Genomic DNA, 19103 nt, shown 5'->3' with positions numbered 1-19103 from the left:
TGACATTTAAGGTTTCCATTACAGGGATGCTATTTAGATAATGTTATCCAAGGACTGGCACAACTTCATAAGCAAAATTAGTTTGTATAAAGAATATTTTCGTGAACTGATTACGCACTTGTAATTGCAGCAAAAGATTAATTGCTTAAATTTTTCCATGTGTTTTAAACACCAATTGCAGACTGTACAGAATGAATCATTAGTCAGTTTATTTACTGCAACAGCTAGAATATAAAGTAGGAGTCCTGTACTCCAGAGGCAGGAACATTATGCTTCTACTAAAAGCCCTTTATAACAGAGGTACAGGAGGAAGGTTTGATCTTAATCTCTCACACTTCCACTTACCTACATATATACTGTAAGTCTAGCTCACAGGTCTGCCCTTTGCATATCTCTATCACATCCCTCCCACCACTCCATCTACACCCTTGCAGCAGCTCCCTAGCTCATTTCTCGCAGTACTGAGTGGGGTGTTTGGGCAGCCTTATCCTTCTAGTTGGGCTGCCATTCCCTCAGCTAGGTGAGTTATTTCAAATACTCTCTACATACATCTTCTCCCTACCGCATTCATTAGGATCAACCTGAGCTACTGAAAGAAGACATTCCCTTATGTACCACCTGCACTTAGGCCCTTTATACAGAACGTAGAACAGGTAGGGATCATCCCATGCAAAGATCTATGCCTTTTCTCTGTTAAGAAGAACTCCACAGCTGGGGGGCTAAAGGCTAAGAAGCTCAGTTCATGTTTCCCCCAGCACTCAGCTCTCACTGTGAGGATTAATGGCAAACTGTCGAGAAGTCTGGAGCTGCACGTGGACATTCATGAGATGGAGACAGAAATGGCAGTGAAGTGTGAGCCTGACCAGTGTGGGCTGGAAGACTTGGAAGACCAGCAGGAAGATCTGGAGGTACGTGAAGTATACACACATTTTCACTTCAAGAAAATAAGCTTTTTTCTTTTAAAGCTAGTAGATGACCTCCACTCCCTCAAAATGATCAAATACAGTAGACTCTCTTTTCACATAGTAGTTAGGTTCCTGACATAGAATGTATACCCAACATCACATATAATCAGAACACCCCCCATAGCTCCTCCTATTCCCCTCCCTTGATCAGGTAAAATTAATCATAAGTGTAATAGCATGTGTATGTAGTTTATAGTATTATGAAAACAGTAATATACCAAATATAGTACTATACAGTATACAAAATACTCTTTTAAGCATGGAATAATCCTATTACTTGCTCTGATGAATAGCTGATCACTATCAACTCATTCAAAATCTCAATTTTTAACTCCAAATCAGGCACTTTTCTTTCCTTTGCCCTTCATACTGTACTTGTTTCTTTCCGCTTTGTACTTCTTCTCGGTTTAGGATGATGACACATCCTAAAGCACCGATAAAGAAAGCACCCGCATACTAAAGGCTTTGTATTTAGTACCCAAAGAGTACTGCAGCTCAGCTGCATGCTGCACTAGATTTGAATTTGTGAAATTTTCTGCATTTTATGATTTTCATTCATTTTTTCAGTGCCAACTGCATATACTGTACACAAATCTGTGCAAAAATATTTTGGGTAAAATGCAAGTCTACTTAATTAAGAAATAGTCTGTCGAGACATAAACATGTAAAACCTACAGTTTGGAATTCAGGACAGTGTTTCTCCCTGCAATGTTTTTCATTCCTTGGAACAACCCTGTTGTACTCTGGTACTTTTTCAGTGGAGATCCCAATTAAATTTCCAAGTTCACGACAAAAAAGACATTTCGGCACAAACTTAGACGGAGCCAGTCTCGGTTTTTGTTTAGGGCTACATGATGTAAACTCTAACATATGATCCCACACAGATTGCGAATAATTTTATTATTCACAAAGGATTTCATTGTGTGTGCGTGTGAGTTTGCGTGTGCTTGAGGAGAGGGGGGAGGGTACGCTGTATGAGTCATATTTGGGCCAACATTATGTTTATCACATGCACGCACAGCTGTCTGGATACGATACCATTAAAGAACAAAAATGACCTAATCTTCTACACAAAAATAGAAACACGGTCATTGAGCAACTATCCAATGTACTGTATATCTGAACGTTCCTGAAAATGCATTGTAAAGCTTTCTCTTATTGAGTGTTAAATGCAATTAATTATTTTTCCTCTTAAAAAAACTGTCAAAGCAAACAGTTACAGGCCTAGAAATTTTTAAGGCATCTGAATCCTTTTAATAGGTACCGTTTAAAACCCTAGGACGTGTATACTTTGTGGAAGATTATAAAAGCACACTACGCAAGACATCAGCAAAATCTGATGGAAGTGAGGAGAGGTTTTCTTTTATGCTTCTCCAATGTTTTCACTCTGCAGATTGACTACGAGATAATCAAGGAGGAAGTAGATGAAATGGAGAAGCTGGCTGCTCAATTAGAGGAGCTGTGCCCAGAGAAAATGCAGGTCCTGGGTGAAGAGGTTCGATCGACACTGCATGTCTGGGAAGAGCTGGGCAAGAGCCTTACAGAAAACAGAGCAAGGCTCCGCCAGTTTCTGCAGCTGCAGGACTTCTTCAGAAATTACCTGGCGATGATGTAAGTGACAGACCACAAGATTGATGTGCTCCTTTTATTGACTCAAGACTCCATCATGACCTCATCCTGCAATAAATCTTTGGTAGATAACAACAAACCACAGGATATCTATCATGGTGCATGCAATTTAAGCAATCCATTATTTATTTTGTTGAAAGGATAAAAAAAATTATGTCATTTTTATAAATCTAAGATAAGATTACGATATTAGAATACTGTGCATTCTTTGTGCACAGGAAATATCATCAAGTTATGTCGCTTATAGATAACTAGGTTATCCGATATGTGCTCCTTTGTAAGAAAAGGTGAAACTCAGGTCATTTCAATCTATGATAGTTTGAGTCTTCTCAAAATCCACAACAGACTCCATTTTACCTCTTGCAGTTCCTGGACAGAGGATACCCGAGCCTGCATCTTCTCAGATACCACTGTGCACCCTGGGAAAGGCAATCAAATGCCTGTCATAGCAGAGCTCGATAAGAAGATTGAGCAGAAGTTTGCAGAGTTTGATGACCTGGCTGCTGCCGGACAGAAGCTAATTGATGAAGAGCACCATTTGACTGAGATGGCAAGTTGGGGTTCAATCAATCATATCAGCCTTTCATTTGCTACAGAGCCCTTCACAACAGTTAGTCATACGGCGCTTTACAGATTTGTAAAGCACTTCACAATATTGTGAATGTCGCCCATGTGGCCATGGAGGTGAGGAAAACAAAAGGCCTCCGGTGGGAGTAAAGTAACCCCTGGGGGTCCCAGGCCTGCTGGCTGCCCCCCTTCCAGGCAATGAGATAGAGGTGAATTTCTCACAATACATCATGAACAGTTTCTGCAGCTTCAGGGGCTGGGATCCTGCTGTGCTGTGTCTGTCATCTGGGTTATTTGAGTGAGGTAGCTGAGGTTTCCTAAGGCCTGATTCTGCTATCTTGGGTTCCACAATACTGGGTCTGATGTCACTGGCTGTCAGGACATACATGCTCAGTGTCAAAACCCAGCGCTGGGATCCAAGCAGTGGGAACATGAAAATGGGAAAGTATGTTAGTGACTGGTTGAAAGACCACCGGCCATCATAAAGTAATATAATAATTAATCTATTCTCAGGAATAAGTGTCAAAACAATGACATTTGATCCTTTTAATCACTGTAAAAGAAAGTTTGCACTAAAAGTAGAGAAAACAGCATATTATGTGTAAGTGGTATTAACTATGATCCCTTAAGTTTTAATATTGTATAATATATACTTAATAAAACTAATAAAACTAAATATTTTTAAAATAGTGATGCAAATAATGAAGGAATTTGAAGTAATAATGCAAATAATTAAGCATTGACTTCCCCTGCAGATCAAAGAGAGAACAGAGGAGCTGAGGAGCATGCTGGGATGGATTCTTGTGCGCTGGAGGGCACAGAAGCACCAGAGGAGTTGTGGGAAAAGAAAAGAAGAGCCAAAGGGTGATGTCATTTACTCAGAAGCTACAATATGCTCACCTCAGCAACATCAGGTAAGCCTGGATGACATTGAATAATGAAGTGTTCTTTCTCCTTGCCTTTAATTTCCCACAAGTCCAAAAGTGGCACAAATATTAGAAAAGAAATAAAAGTTCCATTTTCTCAGTAATTTGTATCAGTTTTTAAAGAATGACTCTTTAAAGTGTAAAAATGAATTTGAAAAATATGGCCCATGTCCCTCAGACCAGAACAACTATACCTTCTTACTTTTTGCATATTAACCAAAACTTTTCCGCCAACATGACAAAATACATTTTAAAACATTTTAGATTTTAATATAGTGTACTATTTTTTTTTCTTGTTCTTCCTGCAGAGCCCCTCGCCCCAGTCAGAGCTGCCTCTAATAGCAAAGGCACATTTCAAAGGAGGCCAGAGGCAAGCAGACTTTGAGGCCTGCTCTGGTCCTGATGGGTCCAGTATCCATGGTGACGCGGTCAGTGAGCAGCAGCCTGAGGCCTGCTATGAGGTGATGGCTCAGATTGGTCAGAAGAAGAAAGGTGTGAGCTCCCCTGTCGGGGCTCCGCAGGGCCTGCTGTCTGCAGACTCCCCAGAATCTCCTTTCCTCGTTCTGAAAGAGCCCAGTGCCCCATCCCTGGGCGGCACAGTCAACCTCATTCTCAGTTTTGGTAAAAAGGGGGACAGTCAGCTGCAGGTTCAAGACCCTGTGGAAGAGGGGGAGACCCAGGAGCCTGTCCACCGGGTAAGTTCCCCAGCCCCAGGGCAGGATGAACGTTTTCATCATCAATGTGCACCGTAACATGCAGGAATTACATGCACGAAAAGAGAACAAGCTTTCTTCTATACTCATATGACCAAATTTTCCTTCTACATTTGTGCTGTTTGAATCTCTGGAGACTGTCAGAAAACCCATTGGATTCAGGAATTTGCAGGCAAAGTTTCTAATTCTTTTTTTCTGTTCACTCTAAGTTGTATAGGAAAGAGAGTCAGACACCTGAAGGCTACCATCATTCTTATTTTAGAATTTCATTGGTTTGAAGCACTGGGCTTAAAAATATTATTTTTGATTCTGAAAAAAACAGCTGCGGATGATATTATGCTCCATTAGGTGCTACAGTTCATGGGGCACTTGACATGAGTTCAACTGAACCTGGGAGTTAGAAATGGAAGGGCAGGACTCTATGATCCAGGCACTGCAGGTTCAAGTCTGGATGATGTCACCAGCCAGCTGTGACCAGGATTCTGAAGGGGGCCCCTGTGACACGGACTGCTGCCGGAAAAGGAACCCCTTCTTCTGCAATTGCTGCTGAACCTCCACAGTACAAGCCTGTACTGCCTGTGACGTGTTAAAACTAGACAAGGGTGTGAAGGTGGGCAGGTTTGGAGGAGCCTGCCTGCACTTTCTCATTCCCCGTGTGCATCTGCAGGCTTTGCAGCATGAAAGACATGGAAAACACACGATTGGCAGTTCCAAATCTGGTGATCGTTTCCCAAGACAAGTGGGACAAAGTGTGAGCACATCTTTTTGGTTGCTCTTTCTTGGCAGAAGCAAAAGTTCCTAAAGAGAGTTCAGGATCTCCTGTTTGGTGTCTAGTTATGTTTTTTTTACCCTGTAAATTTGACATTTTTCACATCCTTTTTTCCCCCCCTTTCAAATGACCCTTCATCCTTCTACTGTTTTTGCTTTCTCCTTCTCTCCCTCTCCTTCAGCCATCTGAATCTCAGTCCTCTGCCTGTAAAAACTTTTGGAAGCGCTGCCAGGGGCTTTTGGAAAATACTTTTGGTAGTTTAAAGAGAAAGAAAAAGATTTATCAGCAAAGTGCTGAAGAGGTAAATGGCGTGCACAACTGCATGTTGTGTTTGTGAATGCATGGTGGTGCTGTATGACAACAAAGGGCTTGAAGTTGAAGTCTTACTAACACGCACCACAGATTTGTGCAGCTCAGACGTGTGCCTGCTCAATTAATGCAAAGAATCATTTGCGGTGGGAGCTGGGGATGTTCCCCCCCCCCCTCTTTTGCAGAAAACAAACAGGTCAGCCATCAGTCACAAAGGCGTAATGTGCCAGAGTAAAATAAATGCCTATCTGTGCTTGCAGCATCTTCAAACTTGAATACTGATCATCACTGTATTTAAAGGAGTTCATAATGAATGTTCAGGGCTATGATAATACCACTATCCACTATACCATTACTCACTGGAGCGGAAATACTGATCTTCAGACTTTCTCAGCATTCTCTGCTTTGCTTAAAGAGCATCTTCACCATCCTCACTGCTACCATCAATGCAGCAAACCCTTTACCTCATTCTATAGGGGTTTCCTCCTGCCTTGTGCAAATGGCCAAGTTGTTAAAGCCAAGCTATTTGGGCAAAAGCCAAATGTATATAATGTATAAACACTTGATTTCTTGGTTTGCTGGGACACGCTCTGGCTCCCCTGTGACTCTGTATTGGATCAAATGTATGGTTTGACATTATTTCTTGGGGGTATTCTCATGACAAAGCTGAAAGTCTTTTTATCAATATATTCTTTTACAATGATCTATACTGAAAATGGCACACACATCAACAGCATGAGCAAAAACTATACAAACGAAATCAGATTCTCGTGTTCTGGGTGGAAAGGGAACTGAGAGCCATATTTTAAGAGTCAAATCTCCCATTTTCTGTCTGGTTCCTTTATGATTTTATACTGCTTAGAGATGCTGCAAATCTCTAAGGTGTGGGACAATTATTGTATGAGAACGAACACACTTCTCTGTGGCTGTCTCAATTAATACCATTCCCATCTGTCTGGTTCAATGGCCAGCCTAAATCACATTTAAAGAGAGAAACAGCAAATTAATGTAAATATGTGGTATACCCTTAAATGATTAAATAAACATTTGATTTAAAGTAAAGTAGAAATGCAAACATACTGTGGCCAAGAGACTGTGTGGAGATCACAAGAGGCAAATTCACTTTTTAAAAATGAACTTGGCAAAGAATGATTGCAAACACTTTCAAGCAGGTAATGGAAAAAGAAGAAAAAGATATTTCAATAAGAAAAAAAAAATATTTGATCAGCCCATGATACAGCCTGGCAACATTTGCACTTAAATAAGAGAATTTAATAATATGAAGCCAAAGAAAATACAAAGTACAATTTCAAAGCTTGAAATTGTTTACTGAAAGATGTGAAAATGTTGAGTGGCGATTCCAGCAAAATTCCTTTGTGCTTTTTGGAACATTTCCAGGGAGATAAAAATCATGCTGTTATTCTACGAGTTTCAAATGTATTCAGTTTCCATTTTCTCAGCGAAGCAGCTTCTTACAGATACTGCCTTTTGGAAAAGGTCCCCTGGGATTTCGATTTTATAATTACTGTCTACTCATGTTAAGCCCTAAGAGGTCTTTTATCTTGTGATGTGCATCATCAACATACCTTGCAAATATTTCAATTGTTTGCTCCTTGCCTTTGTAAATTGAAATGGTTAAATAACCTGTATGGACATAAACAGTGAAACTGATGAACAGTGGGGAAAAAAATTGTATTAAGATACCTAGGTAATATATGATATTGTGGGGGCTTTGATTTTAAATAGATACTTTCTAAAGTTCATGTAATACAAAGGCATATGGACTTTGTAGAACAGGACAAGAACTGATCATTCAGGACATCGAAACGTACTGTTTTCTGTGCAATCCAGTGATTTTGTTCCAGCTCCAAGGATGAATTTTGAGACATCCCAGAACATTAGATTGGGAATACATGTCAATATCCACTGGAATGGAACATGCACATCTTCCTTTTAATTTCCCTCTTTCATTTAAATTAAAAAAGACTGTCCCCAGGAAATGTGAAGCTAAAAGGAAATGGCTTTTGCTCTGTGGTTTCATGTCTGACCGCTTCTACGGCATTAAGGCAGAAGGCTAACTGACTTTCCGCGATTTCCTCTCTGTCGGCTTTCAGTGGGTATTTATGCTGCAAGGGAGCTCAGCAAATGACACAACAGGAAAAATATAATAGGAGAGGATAGAGGGCACTCCCTCAATGTAGTAGCAAGTCTACTGCTGAATCTGTGAGCAGTGTAATTATCGAAGTACTTTCCTTCTTCAACCTTGCTGCTAACGTCAAGGCCATGTTGATTTTATGCATTGTGGTACAGTGGTATATAGTGCAGCTTCATGCTTTAGTTCCCATGAAGTCTTACTTTGAAATGCTTTCATGCACAACTGGGCTTGACTTGGCACGGCTTTTTGAGGAAGCCCGTTGTGGCACCGAATGTACTGTGAACTTATAAATTAGATTCCAGGACTGCTGTAAATGATTTATGAATGTGGGCCGCTGTGGCAACATGAGATTAGTCATGCAGGTTAAAGGTCAAACCATTACAGCTGTGTATTAACTCATTTATACACCATGTGATTTCAATAAAACACTGGTAAATGTACTCATATAGCAAGTCTTGAGGCATTTACCTAGTACTTTATTTTTAGTGCAGAAAACACTGCAAATAGGTAATGTCCATGTTAATTTAGTAATTTATGTCATGCAATTCTTACTGGTAAGAAACAGAACACATTGAATTGATAAACATTTCTCCACATTTGGCACTGCACACTGCACTTAAAAGAGTAAGTGCCAATTTTTTTTTTTAGCAAATCCAGATTTTGGAGCAAATTGTACTGGGTGCATCTTCAAAGGGGATTTTAAAAGGTTTCCACACCTTGACAACGTTACCAGTAAGAAAAAGCAATGGAAATGTTTAAGTAATCCAAGGAATGCGAGCTTGCTACTGAGAGCATGGAGCTTCACAGATAACAAAAGAATCGATGCATCAGTGAGGTTCACATGAACCACAAAGAGTCCTTGATCTAACCTTATTTTATTTTGCTTTTCTAGGTAAGTACCTATCTGCATGTCAAGGACAGCCACAAAGCTATGACACCTGTATACGAGAGCGTTACTTTGCCCGGTCTCTCAAGTAAGGAGCAACCTCAACCCTCCACCTCCTCCATGTGCTCGGTCAGCAGTGTCTCTTTCCACACACTGCCGAAGATCACCTCTAACTCCCTCTTCAGCAGCCTGAAGAGGAGAAACAAGAAGAAGAAAAGAGATGTTCGCCGACACACCATCCAGAAGATCATGGGTGTCAGCCAGGCAGACGTCAGACCGCTGGAGGACAATCCAATCACATATAACACCAACACGTGGCCTCTAAAGGAGAGGACAAAAGGGTCCACAGATCCCAGTCCTGTCAATGGACAGGTTCTTGACTATGTCAAAAACCCACTGGTTAAGGACATTGATGCAGAATGCACTAGTGCTTCAAACTTTGCTCATTCGACATCAAAAAGAAGCACACATCTAAACAAAGATGGCTCCACACCACATGTCAAAAACAATTGCAGACATGTCTCTCTGGGTTCTGTGCTGAGCTTTGAACTGCCTAAGGACTTGAGCCTCATTAGCAACATCCCAGATCTTATTACAATAGCTCCCCAGGAACAGAAAAGGACGGGTGACCTTTCAAGCAGTAGTGACGGTCATGGCCTGTACAGCAGGAATTCTATATCCGAAAGATGTCTGGGCTTTAGCACTTTCAAACAGACGTGTTTAAAACCCAAACTCGGTGAAGAATCTTCACCACACAGCCAAGAAGTGGAAAAGAGTGTAATAAAAGGAAATCATAATTCCGGAAAGGTTAGTTTAGACACTCTCTCAGTGTTGCCCCAACTTTCTGAGAAGCGTAAACAGGAATATGACTCTGCAACCAATAGTCAGGCCATTTCTGGTGGAGACATATCAGACATAAAGTTGGGCCAAATCAGTGATTTACTTAAGAAGGCTGGACATGATTGGGAGGAGCAGGTATCTGCATTGGACTCTCCTGAAAATCTACGTAGTGCCAACCAAACGACTGATATACTCAAAGGGGAGAATCACCATAAACCCAAAGGCAGTGACTGCCACTCCGAACCTGTGTATAACTTTTGCCCGGGTGGCAATGCATGCCAGGTGCTCATAAAGAAACAAGGCATTACAGACATCTCTGGAATCAGCCCTATTGCAACCCCCCACGTGGCCAAGGACCAAAACACTGTCATCAAGGACAGGGAAGACTTGGTGGATTCAAGTACTTGCAACATTGGAAGGATTAAGGTCTGTGCCAGACAGCGCATGGAAGCAGCGGATGTTTCCCTGCTGAGGAAAGCTGTTGGGAGACCTTATTCATTCGCAGAAGCAGAAGGTGTGGCTTGTAATGGTGACCTAAGCGGCTGTGAGGCTGGAGCAGGAGCAGGAGCCAGAGAGGAAGCCATGGGCGTCATCCATCCCGACCACCAGCAGTTTGAAGAAGAGGAGGAGGAGCTGGAGGACATCTGGAACAAAACCAACAGCTACAGGCAGAGCATCTGCTCTGACATCATGTACCAGACCCACAAGGAGGAACTGACAGGCTCACCCTCCATGCGAGAGGAGGAATCAGACTCTCGGGGTCAGGATGTGTTATACAGGAAACTAATCACTGCCTCGGCACCCAACCTGCTGGTCGCTGAGTTCAGGCTTCCAGCCTCCATTCAGACCCTTCTTGGCTACAGTAAAGAGCAGAGTGCTGGGGAGAAGAGCCCAGACAGGGGCAACAGGCAGTCCTGGGCTGCTTTCCCTCAGCAGGAACAGCCTGACCAGCAGATAGCTCTGGTTAATGAGACAGCTTCTGATATGGTGAAACTGCCTGATGTAGAGGACCAGCAAAAGTATATCTACCAGTATAGAGAGGAGGAGGAGGAGGAGGTGGAGGACACAGGTTGTCTGAAGGTGAGGTCTACATTTATTATCTCATTGACACTAACACTTTGTGGCTGGTGATTCATTCCGATCTGTAGCAGCTAGATTGGGCTGCTGAGAAGGGTGTTGGCACAGATGTGTCGAAGGAACCACAGCTCTGTTAGCATTTCTGTAATTCACCTGCATTAAGGCCTCATTGACATTCAAGTACACCCTGGCAACAAAATCAAAAAGAGTCATAACAGAGAATAACAAAGACTTAAACATTAAATGATAAGAACAATTATAAAGTATGTATGGTCGATTATCTCCTAAACAACATTATGCATTACCCTTAGCCTCTTCTCTAATAGTGCACACTGTAATTTAAAATATATCTCATATCTAAAGTTAAACTAGCGATGCAGTCTGTAACTACTTATGCCCATATAAATCCTGAATTTCTGCTCTATTTCTCTCAGCTCCTGTCTCTTTCAGTAATCATTTCAAAAAATGAAATCCTACAGAAACCCAGGTGTTTTTTATTTTGTACCTTGCTTATTATGAGTCTAAACACAGCAAATAAAAGTTGTTTATTATACACTGATGAACAGAGATGCAAACGTGTCCACAAAAGGAGAAGCGCTTTAAGTAGAACAGTGTCGTGTTTTGACTTTAACACACATGAACATCTGACCACTCCACAGGACCAATCGGTGAGCCTGCTGTCAGTTCACATGGGCTTGGAGGGTCATGGAAACCAGCTAACCTCCATGAGTCCCGAGTGTGACCACGCTGAGCAGGGACACATTTCTACCACTGGAGGGCTCTGCAGCTCTGTGGTATGACCAAAGCAATAAGCATGATTCTTTTTTCATCTCGTCCGTTTGTGAAGGCATCAGCATCACATTGTTCCAAACTTCCAAAATCAAGTTCTAGTATTCTAGAATTCAGTGTTTATCTTCTACTGATTCTACTTCATTTTAATGGTGTTGTAAGTTGCTTGTCGTTTTGAAATATCCACACAGACGCCAACACAAAAAGTCTTTTTACCTGGCAATGTGGATCTTGCAGAGTTTTCAAACAGCATTTTTTTTTCCTTCCTGCATTCTTGCAGAATGAAAACTATTCTGTGTTTTGTACTGCTGCTGATTTAACACACCGTGAAAGCTGCTGTTGGAACCGATTGGCTTTTACTTAATTGTGATGTCAATGTTGGGCACAGAAGATATGGCAGAGCTTGTGAGACTGTGTGCTTTCTGTTTCATATGTGCTGCTTCCAGAACGGGAAGAATCCTGAATTTCAATCGATGGCAGGAACACTGGAGAGGAAGCACAAGCTGCAACTGGGAGGAAAGAAGGTGAGAAGGGAGGGATTGCTGAAATAACACAAGCGCTCGCAGGCAAGAGGAAACTCTGTGTGAGAGAAGACCTTGCTTTGAGGTGGAGGGTTAACCTTTGTCAAGGACTGAAAACAAAACTCAGCCCCAGTGCTGAGTAAAGCACATATCGCAAACTTAGACTATTAAGGACGCGTTATTTCCATCATAAATAGTCATTTTTATAAACAAGGTATTTGAGCCACTACCTTTTGTCTTTTCAAGCATTCATAGACATTTTTGTAAGTTTATGCGATAGCCTTGCTCAAAATGGGATTATTGTGTTTTACCATCACAGGCGGCGTGCAGAGCCTGGAACACATATCATGCTGTGCTGTTTAAACAGACTCTCTGCTTCTACCAAGACAGAAAAGACACACTGAAGGTAAGCTGGGATTCCTAGGGGCCTCTGTATTTGTTAGCAAAGGATAGAGCTATTTTGTAGAGGACACAGCAAACGGCACTGCAAAAGCCAAGCAATAACTTTGGCTGAAGCCCAGTCTTTTCTAAACTAATGATTTACGATTTCTGCAAATCCTCAAATAAAAATCTATCGACGTTAGGCGGATTTACTGATATAAGGATCATAGGAGATTGGCAAGACATGTAACCTGACCATCTTTGAATGTTTCACCTGAGAAAAATGGAATATTGATAGCCAGTGAGCTCCTGAACAAATCACTGTGTTTGTGTAACAGGGCTCAGAGCACTGAGCGAGTTAGAGAAGTGACATCACTCCCCTCTAAAATCTAGACAGTGCAGAACTCTGCTGTCACAGGATTGACACTGCGCTCACTCGCAGCCCGCAAGCGTACAAAACTGAGTTTCAGCAGGGGCAGGGAGAGCTGCTCGTCACACTCGATCTCTTTTATTTTGTTGTGCCCTGTGCAGAGTACCGTGGCAGGACTGCCCCTCAACCTGACTGGCGCTGAGTGCGCTCCAGCTCCGGAGTACACCAAAAAGGCCAACTGCTTCAGTCTCCGGTGAGGACCAGAAAACAGAGGTTTTCTCCACTTTCCCACCCTGTGCTTTCTTCTCCACTCCAGCCTAACTTTCACTGCGCGTTCAGATTCCAGTCCGCATTTGTCAGCCCGGTGTTGTGTTCGTATCAGCAGTTCCTTATACAGGAACGAGGTGACACTTCACAACAACTGGACCAACTCGATCGCTTATCTGAAACTGACTGAATCAATCATCTTTGCAGGCTACGTGATGGCTCAGAATATCTCCTGAGTGCATCTTCCCGATTTTTAATGAAGAAATGGATCCTGAAAATTCAAGCAAATACAGGTATTAGACGTACACAGAAACCCAGGCTTAGCTGATCACGCACAGAACAACTGTGCTCTTCTTAATATGTCACTTTTAACATTAATAGTCTCTCTTTACTCCTTACCTTTCCCCTCAGTCCAGATTCCCCCTTTTACTCTTCTTGAATGGATTAAATGCATCTCCCTTTTTCCTTCTCTTATTTTGTTTCAAGCAATACTAAGTACCTCAATAGTTTTCATTTTGCTGTACACAATGTAGAATTAAGAACAATCTTTAGAACAGTGAAGAGAATCCTGAGTGTATTTTGCTGTTCTCCCCAGGGCTGAGAGAGATCAATTCCTCGCAATCTGTTTTTGGGCACTGTGCGCAGGACTTTTCAGCTACGAAGTAAGACATGAATGATATCACTCTTTACAGATTGCACCATCATGCAATATGTTAAAACTATAAAACACAATTATGATAAATCTTTAGAATCTTAAAATGCTTTATATACCAGAATAAAATGTCACTACAATAGTGTTGAATGTAGAATGTTGTGTAATACAATTACAATACATTGTTCTGTAATCACAATGTTGTGTAATACACAACAGTTGTCATTATTTCAGGGTGTTTTATATTTTTACATGTAATTATTAAGTTAGTAAATTACATGTAATTTTTACAAGTAATCAAGAATCATATTATAAATATACCTGCGATTTGCCATATGTCCATGAGAGGGCAGTAAAGTCCCAAACAGGAATGGACAATCAGACATTGATGTACAAAAATATTTAAAACAAAAAAAAAATCATAAAAATTATACTCTGTGTGGCTTCATCATTATTTGTCTGAATCACTCTTGAAATTCAAATCATTGCTGCAAAGGTACAGTGTAAATGCTGTTGGATGCAGACCGGTCTGGATGTTTAGCGCAGTTCTTCTGTTTCAATGACAGAAACACCTCTTCCTTTCACAGTTCTGGTAGCTCCTGCCACTGCAGCCCTACATGCCACTGTCCAAAAGGGGGTGACACCACTTCCTATTTCTCGGGGCTCGGTCAGCCGGCCACCACAAGATCTAAAGAGATCATAGTTCTGACGGGAGACAACCCCCAACCTCCTAGGCAGCACCATGGGAACTCAGAGGACCTGCTTCCGGCCTTGTCTTCAGACACAGATCACTGTGGTAAGAGCAGGAGAGAATGAGGGACACTTCAGTTTTTTAGCAACTTCCATGAACATTTAATATGCGGTAATTGTGCACTGCATTATATGCCTCACATACATGTACAGTGCCTTGCGAAAGTATTCGGCCCCCTTGAACTTTTCAACCTTTTGCCACATTTCAGGCTTCAAACATAAAGATATACATTTTTTATTTTATGTGAAGAATCACCAACAAGTGGGACACAATTGTGAAGTGGAACGAAATCTATTGGATTTTTGAAACTTTTTTAACTAATAAAAAAATGAAAAGTGGGGCGTGCAAAATTATTCGGCCCCCTTGCGTTAATACTTTGTAGAGCCACCTTTTGCTGCGATTACAGCTGCAAGTCGCTTGGGGTATGTCTCTATCAGTTTTGCACATCGAGAGACTGAAATTCTTGCCCATTCTTCCTTGCAAAACAGCTCGAGCTCAGTGAGGTTGGATGGAGAGCGTTTGTGAACAGCAGTTTTCAGCTCTTTCCACAGATTCTCGATTGGATTCAGGTCTGGACTTTGACTTGGCCATTCAAACACCTGGATACGTTTATTTGTGAACCATTCCTTTGTAGATTTTGCTGTATGTTTGGGATCATTGTCTTGTTGGAAGATAAATCTCCGTCCCAGTTTCAGGTCTTTTGCAGACTCCAACAGGTTTTCATCCAGAATGGTCCTGTATTTGGCTGCATCCATCTTCCCCTCAATTTTAACCATCTTCCCTGTCCCTGCTGAAGAAAAGCAGGCCCAAACCATGATGCTGCCACCACCATGTTTGACAGTGGGGATGGTGTGTTGAGGGTGATGAGCTGTGTTGCTTTTACGCCAAACATATCGTTTTGCATTGTGGCCAAAAAGTTCGATTTTGGTTTCATCTGACCAGAGCACCTTCTTCCACATGTTTGGGGTGTCTCCCAGGTGGCTTGTGGCAAACTTTAGACGAGACTTTTTATGGATATCTTTGAGAAATGGCTTTCTTCTTGCCACTCTTCCATAAAGGCCAGATTTGTGCAGTGTAAGACTGATTGTTGTCCTATGGACAGACTCTCCCACCTCAGCTGTAGTTCTCTGCAGTTCATCCAGAGTGATCATGGGCCTCTTGGCTGCATCTCTGATCAGTCTTCTCCTTGTCTGAGCTGAAAGTTTAGAGGGACGGCCAGGTCTTGGTAGATTTGCAGTGGTCTGATACTCCTTCCATTTCAAGATGATCGCTTGCACAGTGCTCCTTGGGATGTTTGAAGCTTGGGAAATCTTTTTGTATCCAAATCCGGCTTTAAACTTCTCCACAACAGTATTACGGACCTGCCTGGTGTTTTCCTTGGTCTTCATGATGCTCTCTGCGCTTTCAACAGAACCTTGAGACTATCACAGAGCAGGTGCATTTATACAGAGACTTGATTACACACAGGTGGATTCTATTTATCACCATCAGTCATTTAGGACAACATTGGATCATTCAGAGATCCTCGCTGAACTTCTGGAGTGAGTTTGCTGCACTGAAAGTAAAGGGGCCGAATAATTTTGCACGCCCCACTTTTCATTTTTTTATTAGTTAAAAAAGTTTCAAAAATCCAATAGATTTCGTTCCACTTCACAATTGTGTCCCACTTGTTGGTGATTCTTCACATAAAATAAAAAAATTATATCTTTATGTTTGAAGCCTGAAATGTGGCAAAAGGTTGAAAAGTTCAAGGGGGCCGAATACTTTCGCAAGGCACTGTATAATCAATTCATATATACTTCCATGAAGAGTATACATCTCTAACATGAGACAGACAAGTACAGGAGGGTCCTTGATCTTGTGACTATTATTGCAAAGAGCTTTTGTGCAGCTTGCAAACACAGCAGAAAGAATCTGTGCCACAGTGTTGCACCGTCAGAGGTGTTTTATACAGGTAAATATGTCTGTTCATTTATTTTATTGCTTTGTGATTTTAGCTCACCTCACCTCATAACAAAAGATTAGTCTACACAAAAGGAGAAGAGGACCTGCATCTTGTTAGAGTGTTAGAGCTCCCTTGTGTGCTGTAATCAAATGTATATGATCCTACCACACTGAACTACTTCTTCACAGATCTCCCAGTGCCGGATTCAATACAGTACAAGCCAGTAAACTATCTAATGCATGAATGAACCACTCTCTGTGTAGCACAACAGAAAGATATTTCCTGATCATGCATGAAATTCACTGCAGTGAAGCACAAAGAGAGACAACACACCAGTCAGACTCTTTTCTCTGGCCAGACACTTGAGAGACACTCCCGGCCTACTTTGTTAGTCATAGTTTTCATTGCCAAGGGGCCCCCAGCATTTTGACCTTTCTGTACCTTTTCAGAAGATCACCGCAGCTCCCAGCATCAGCTCGGGAAAGACAAGCTGTCTTGGGCTGGCAGGGAGTCCAGCCCAAAGTCCCGGGACTCCCCTCACTCTGACCACCTGGACTACCTGAGCAACAAGCGCCGCTCGTATTCCTTTACCTCAGGTAACACGCTGCGTTCCTGGGACCGACTGAGGCCCTTCTGACCAGGAGACATGTTTCTGAAGACACTTCCAACCCCGGGAAATCCTTCAGTTCCATCATCATTCATAAATCCACCCCTCCCCTCAGTCATACTCAAATTAGTGCAGCACTTGAAAAATTTCTTGCTGTTGCTTTACACTCCACTTCATATTCACACATGCTATAATGTTTTTAGTAACCGAAGGTGACATTTAATATCACCACGTCATTGACTTTGTGAGCAGATATACTCCTTCCTATTATTCCAGCTGTTTTGTAAAAACATAATTTAAATAATAGTAATGTAAGGATTTAAAAACGGAGTGCACATATTTATACCTGTTTGCTTTCTTTCTTCTAGCTACCTACCAGAAAATCACCCCTGTCTCTTTGCCCTCTCGAGCGCTGGAGGGTGGGTCCAGTTACTCTGTGACTCTGTTCATTGGAGATCAGCAGGCAGAACTCCAGAGCTCCCCAGCCCTTCCCGGTTTGAACAGCATGGAGTCAGTGAATCACAAGGAGTCACAGCCTATTAGCTGGAACCCTGAGACTATACAGAGAGAGAGAAACTTTGCCAGTCTGCCTAGACCAAGGAACAAATCAGTCTTCAAAAAGTTTTTTGGAAAGAAGGAATGAACAGCAGAGACTTGGAATACCTCTGGTTAGATGTGGGGGAAAACCATATAACTCTACTTGACTGGTTTGCTGTTCTGGTGTGCAGTGCACATTGTTTCCTTTAAAAGATTTTAGAAGTATTTAAGTATCCTTCAAGTATTTAAAATGACAAAAAATAATTATGGGTTTCTCACAATTGTAATGTTTAGGGGTGGATTGACTGTTTCTTAATTAAATCATTCACTAATTCATTTTTGTCCACTATCAGAAAGCTGCTAATTCCTAGTAAGATTTGCAACAGCTCACAGCACATCCCAGAAGCACAGAGCACAAGGCAGGATTAAGCCCTGGACAGGACACCCAGCCCATCACAGGACACACATAAGCAAGGCAACTTAGTGACACCAACTAGGTTAGTAAGCCTGACTTCTGCAGGTTTGAGGAAAGCAGAGCAAACAAACACAAAACCTGAGGACACATGCAAACTCCATACAGAATAGCCACAGTCTGGGCTTGTACCTAGACCCTAGGAATTGTGAGGCAGTGTTAGCTGCCATGCCACTGTGCCTCCCAAGCCATAGTCACTCTCTTCAAATTCTTCGGGATTGCACATAATACTATCCACAATTTCAACCAAGTCCAGAGATTTAGGTCAGGTGTCTAAGTATAACTGATTTAGTATGACTTATCCACTGCTGTTCTGGTCCACACTTCTTCAAATAGAATAAACTGTTAAACCGCAAATAAAAACGGCTAAATAAAAAATGACAGAAAACACCTAAAAAATACCATGTTTGTAAATGAAATGTACTCTGAACAGTGGGATGTACATTTTAAAACATTAGCCTGCCTTTAATTCCTGAGGTCAGCAGGACTCGTGAAGGTATTAACGTTCTGATATTTTACTGCTGTGTTTTTTTTCCTATTTTCATACTTTTATATCCAGTTGAAACTAATCTTAGCAGTCAAGCCAAACAGTTTTTATCCTTCACTTTTTTTTGTTGAATCATTTGTCTGAGTGACGCATTTGGGCTGCTGAAGTGAGCTCTATAAGCTGAATCAAAGTGAATTACAGACATAAAGTGGTATGTATTATATGTATTGTATTGTGTATTAAACTGGTATGTAAAGTCCTTTTCTTAATTTTCAACACAATGTCTTCCTTTGTTCTTCAAGATATGTTTTTTTTTTGTTGCATATGTGTTGACCTGTTTTTAATGCCATATGTATAGGTATTGTATCACAATCTGCACTACCTTTGCTATCTTCATACTCAGTTATTTAAAGAAAAGGAAACACTCAATCCTGCTGTAAGTGAAAACACATTGAATTCACTGTGCTGGACGGTTCAATCTCTCACCC

At 41.6% G+C, this 19103-nt stretch overlaps 1 protein-coding gene across 7 annotated transcripts in view; it reads left to right on the top strand.

Moving 5' to 3' along the window:
• Nucleotides 1–18896, top strand: part of mymx (myomixer) — a 52194-nt gene extending 33298 nt beyond the window's left edge. For 2 of the 7 annotated variants that reach the window (XM_088609621.1, XM_088609620.1), the window contains exons 19-34: nucleotides 756–908; nucleotides 2359–2576; nucleotides 2961–3144; nucleotides 3917–4075; nucleotides 4396–4782; nucleotides 5751–5870; nucleotides 8926–10839; nucleotides 11496–11630; nucleotides 12072–12149; nucleotides 12466–12552; nucleotides 13059–13150; nucleotides 13372–13457; nucleotides 13760–13826; nucleotides 14404–14612; nucleotides 16962–17108; nucleotides 17488–18896. In XM_088609621.1, coding sequence (XP_088465747.1) covers nucleotides 756–908; nucleotides 2359–2576; nucleotides 2961–3144; nucleotides 3917–4075; nucleotides 4396–4782; nucleotides 5751–5870; nucleotides 8926–10839; nucleotides 11496–11630; nucleotides 12072–12149; nucleotides 12466–12552; nucleotides 13059–13150; nucleotides 13372–13457; nucleotides 13760–13826; nucleotides 14404–14612; nucleotides 16962–17108; nucleotides 17488–17762 — 4311 coding nt within the window. In that variant the 3' untranslated portion in view covers nucleotides 17763–18896. The remainder of the gene's footprint in view (nucleotides 1–755; nucleotides 909–2358; nucleotides 2577–2960; nucleotides 3145–3916; nucleotides 4076–4395; nucleotides 4783–5750; nucleotides 5871–8925; nucleotides 10840–11495; nucleotides 11631–12071; nucleotides 12150–12465; nucleotides 12553–13058; nucleotides 13151–13371; nucleotides 13458–13759; nucleotides 13827–14403; nucleotides 14613–16961; nucleotides 17109–17487) is intronic. The other 5 variants (XM_088609622.1, XM_088609623.1, XM_088609624.1 and 2 more) reach the window with 5 other exon arrangements.
• Nucleotides 18897–19103: the final 207 nt, after the last annotated feature.

The sequence above is a fragment of the Lepisosteus platostomus genome, chromosome 17, assembly GCF_059453375.1.
Source record: "Lepisosteus platostomus isolate fLepPlt1 chromosome 17, fLepPlt1.hap1, whole genome shotgun sequence".
Classification (NCBI taxonomy): domain Eukaryota; kingdom Metazoa; phylum Chordata; class Actinopteri; order Semionotiformes; family Lepisosteidae; genus Lepisosteus; species Lepisosteus platostomus.
This window is presented reverse-complemented; position numbering and strand designations above follow the sequence as displayed.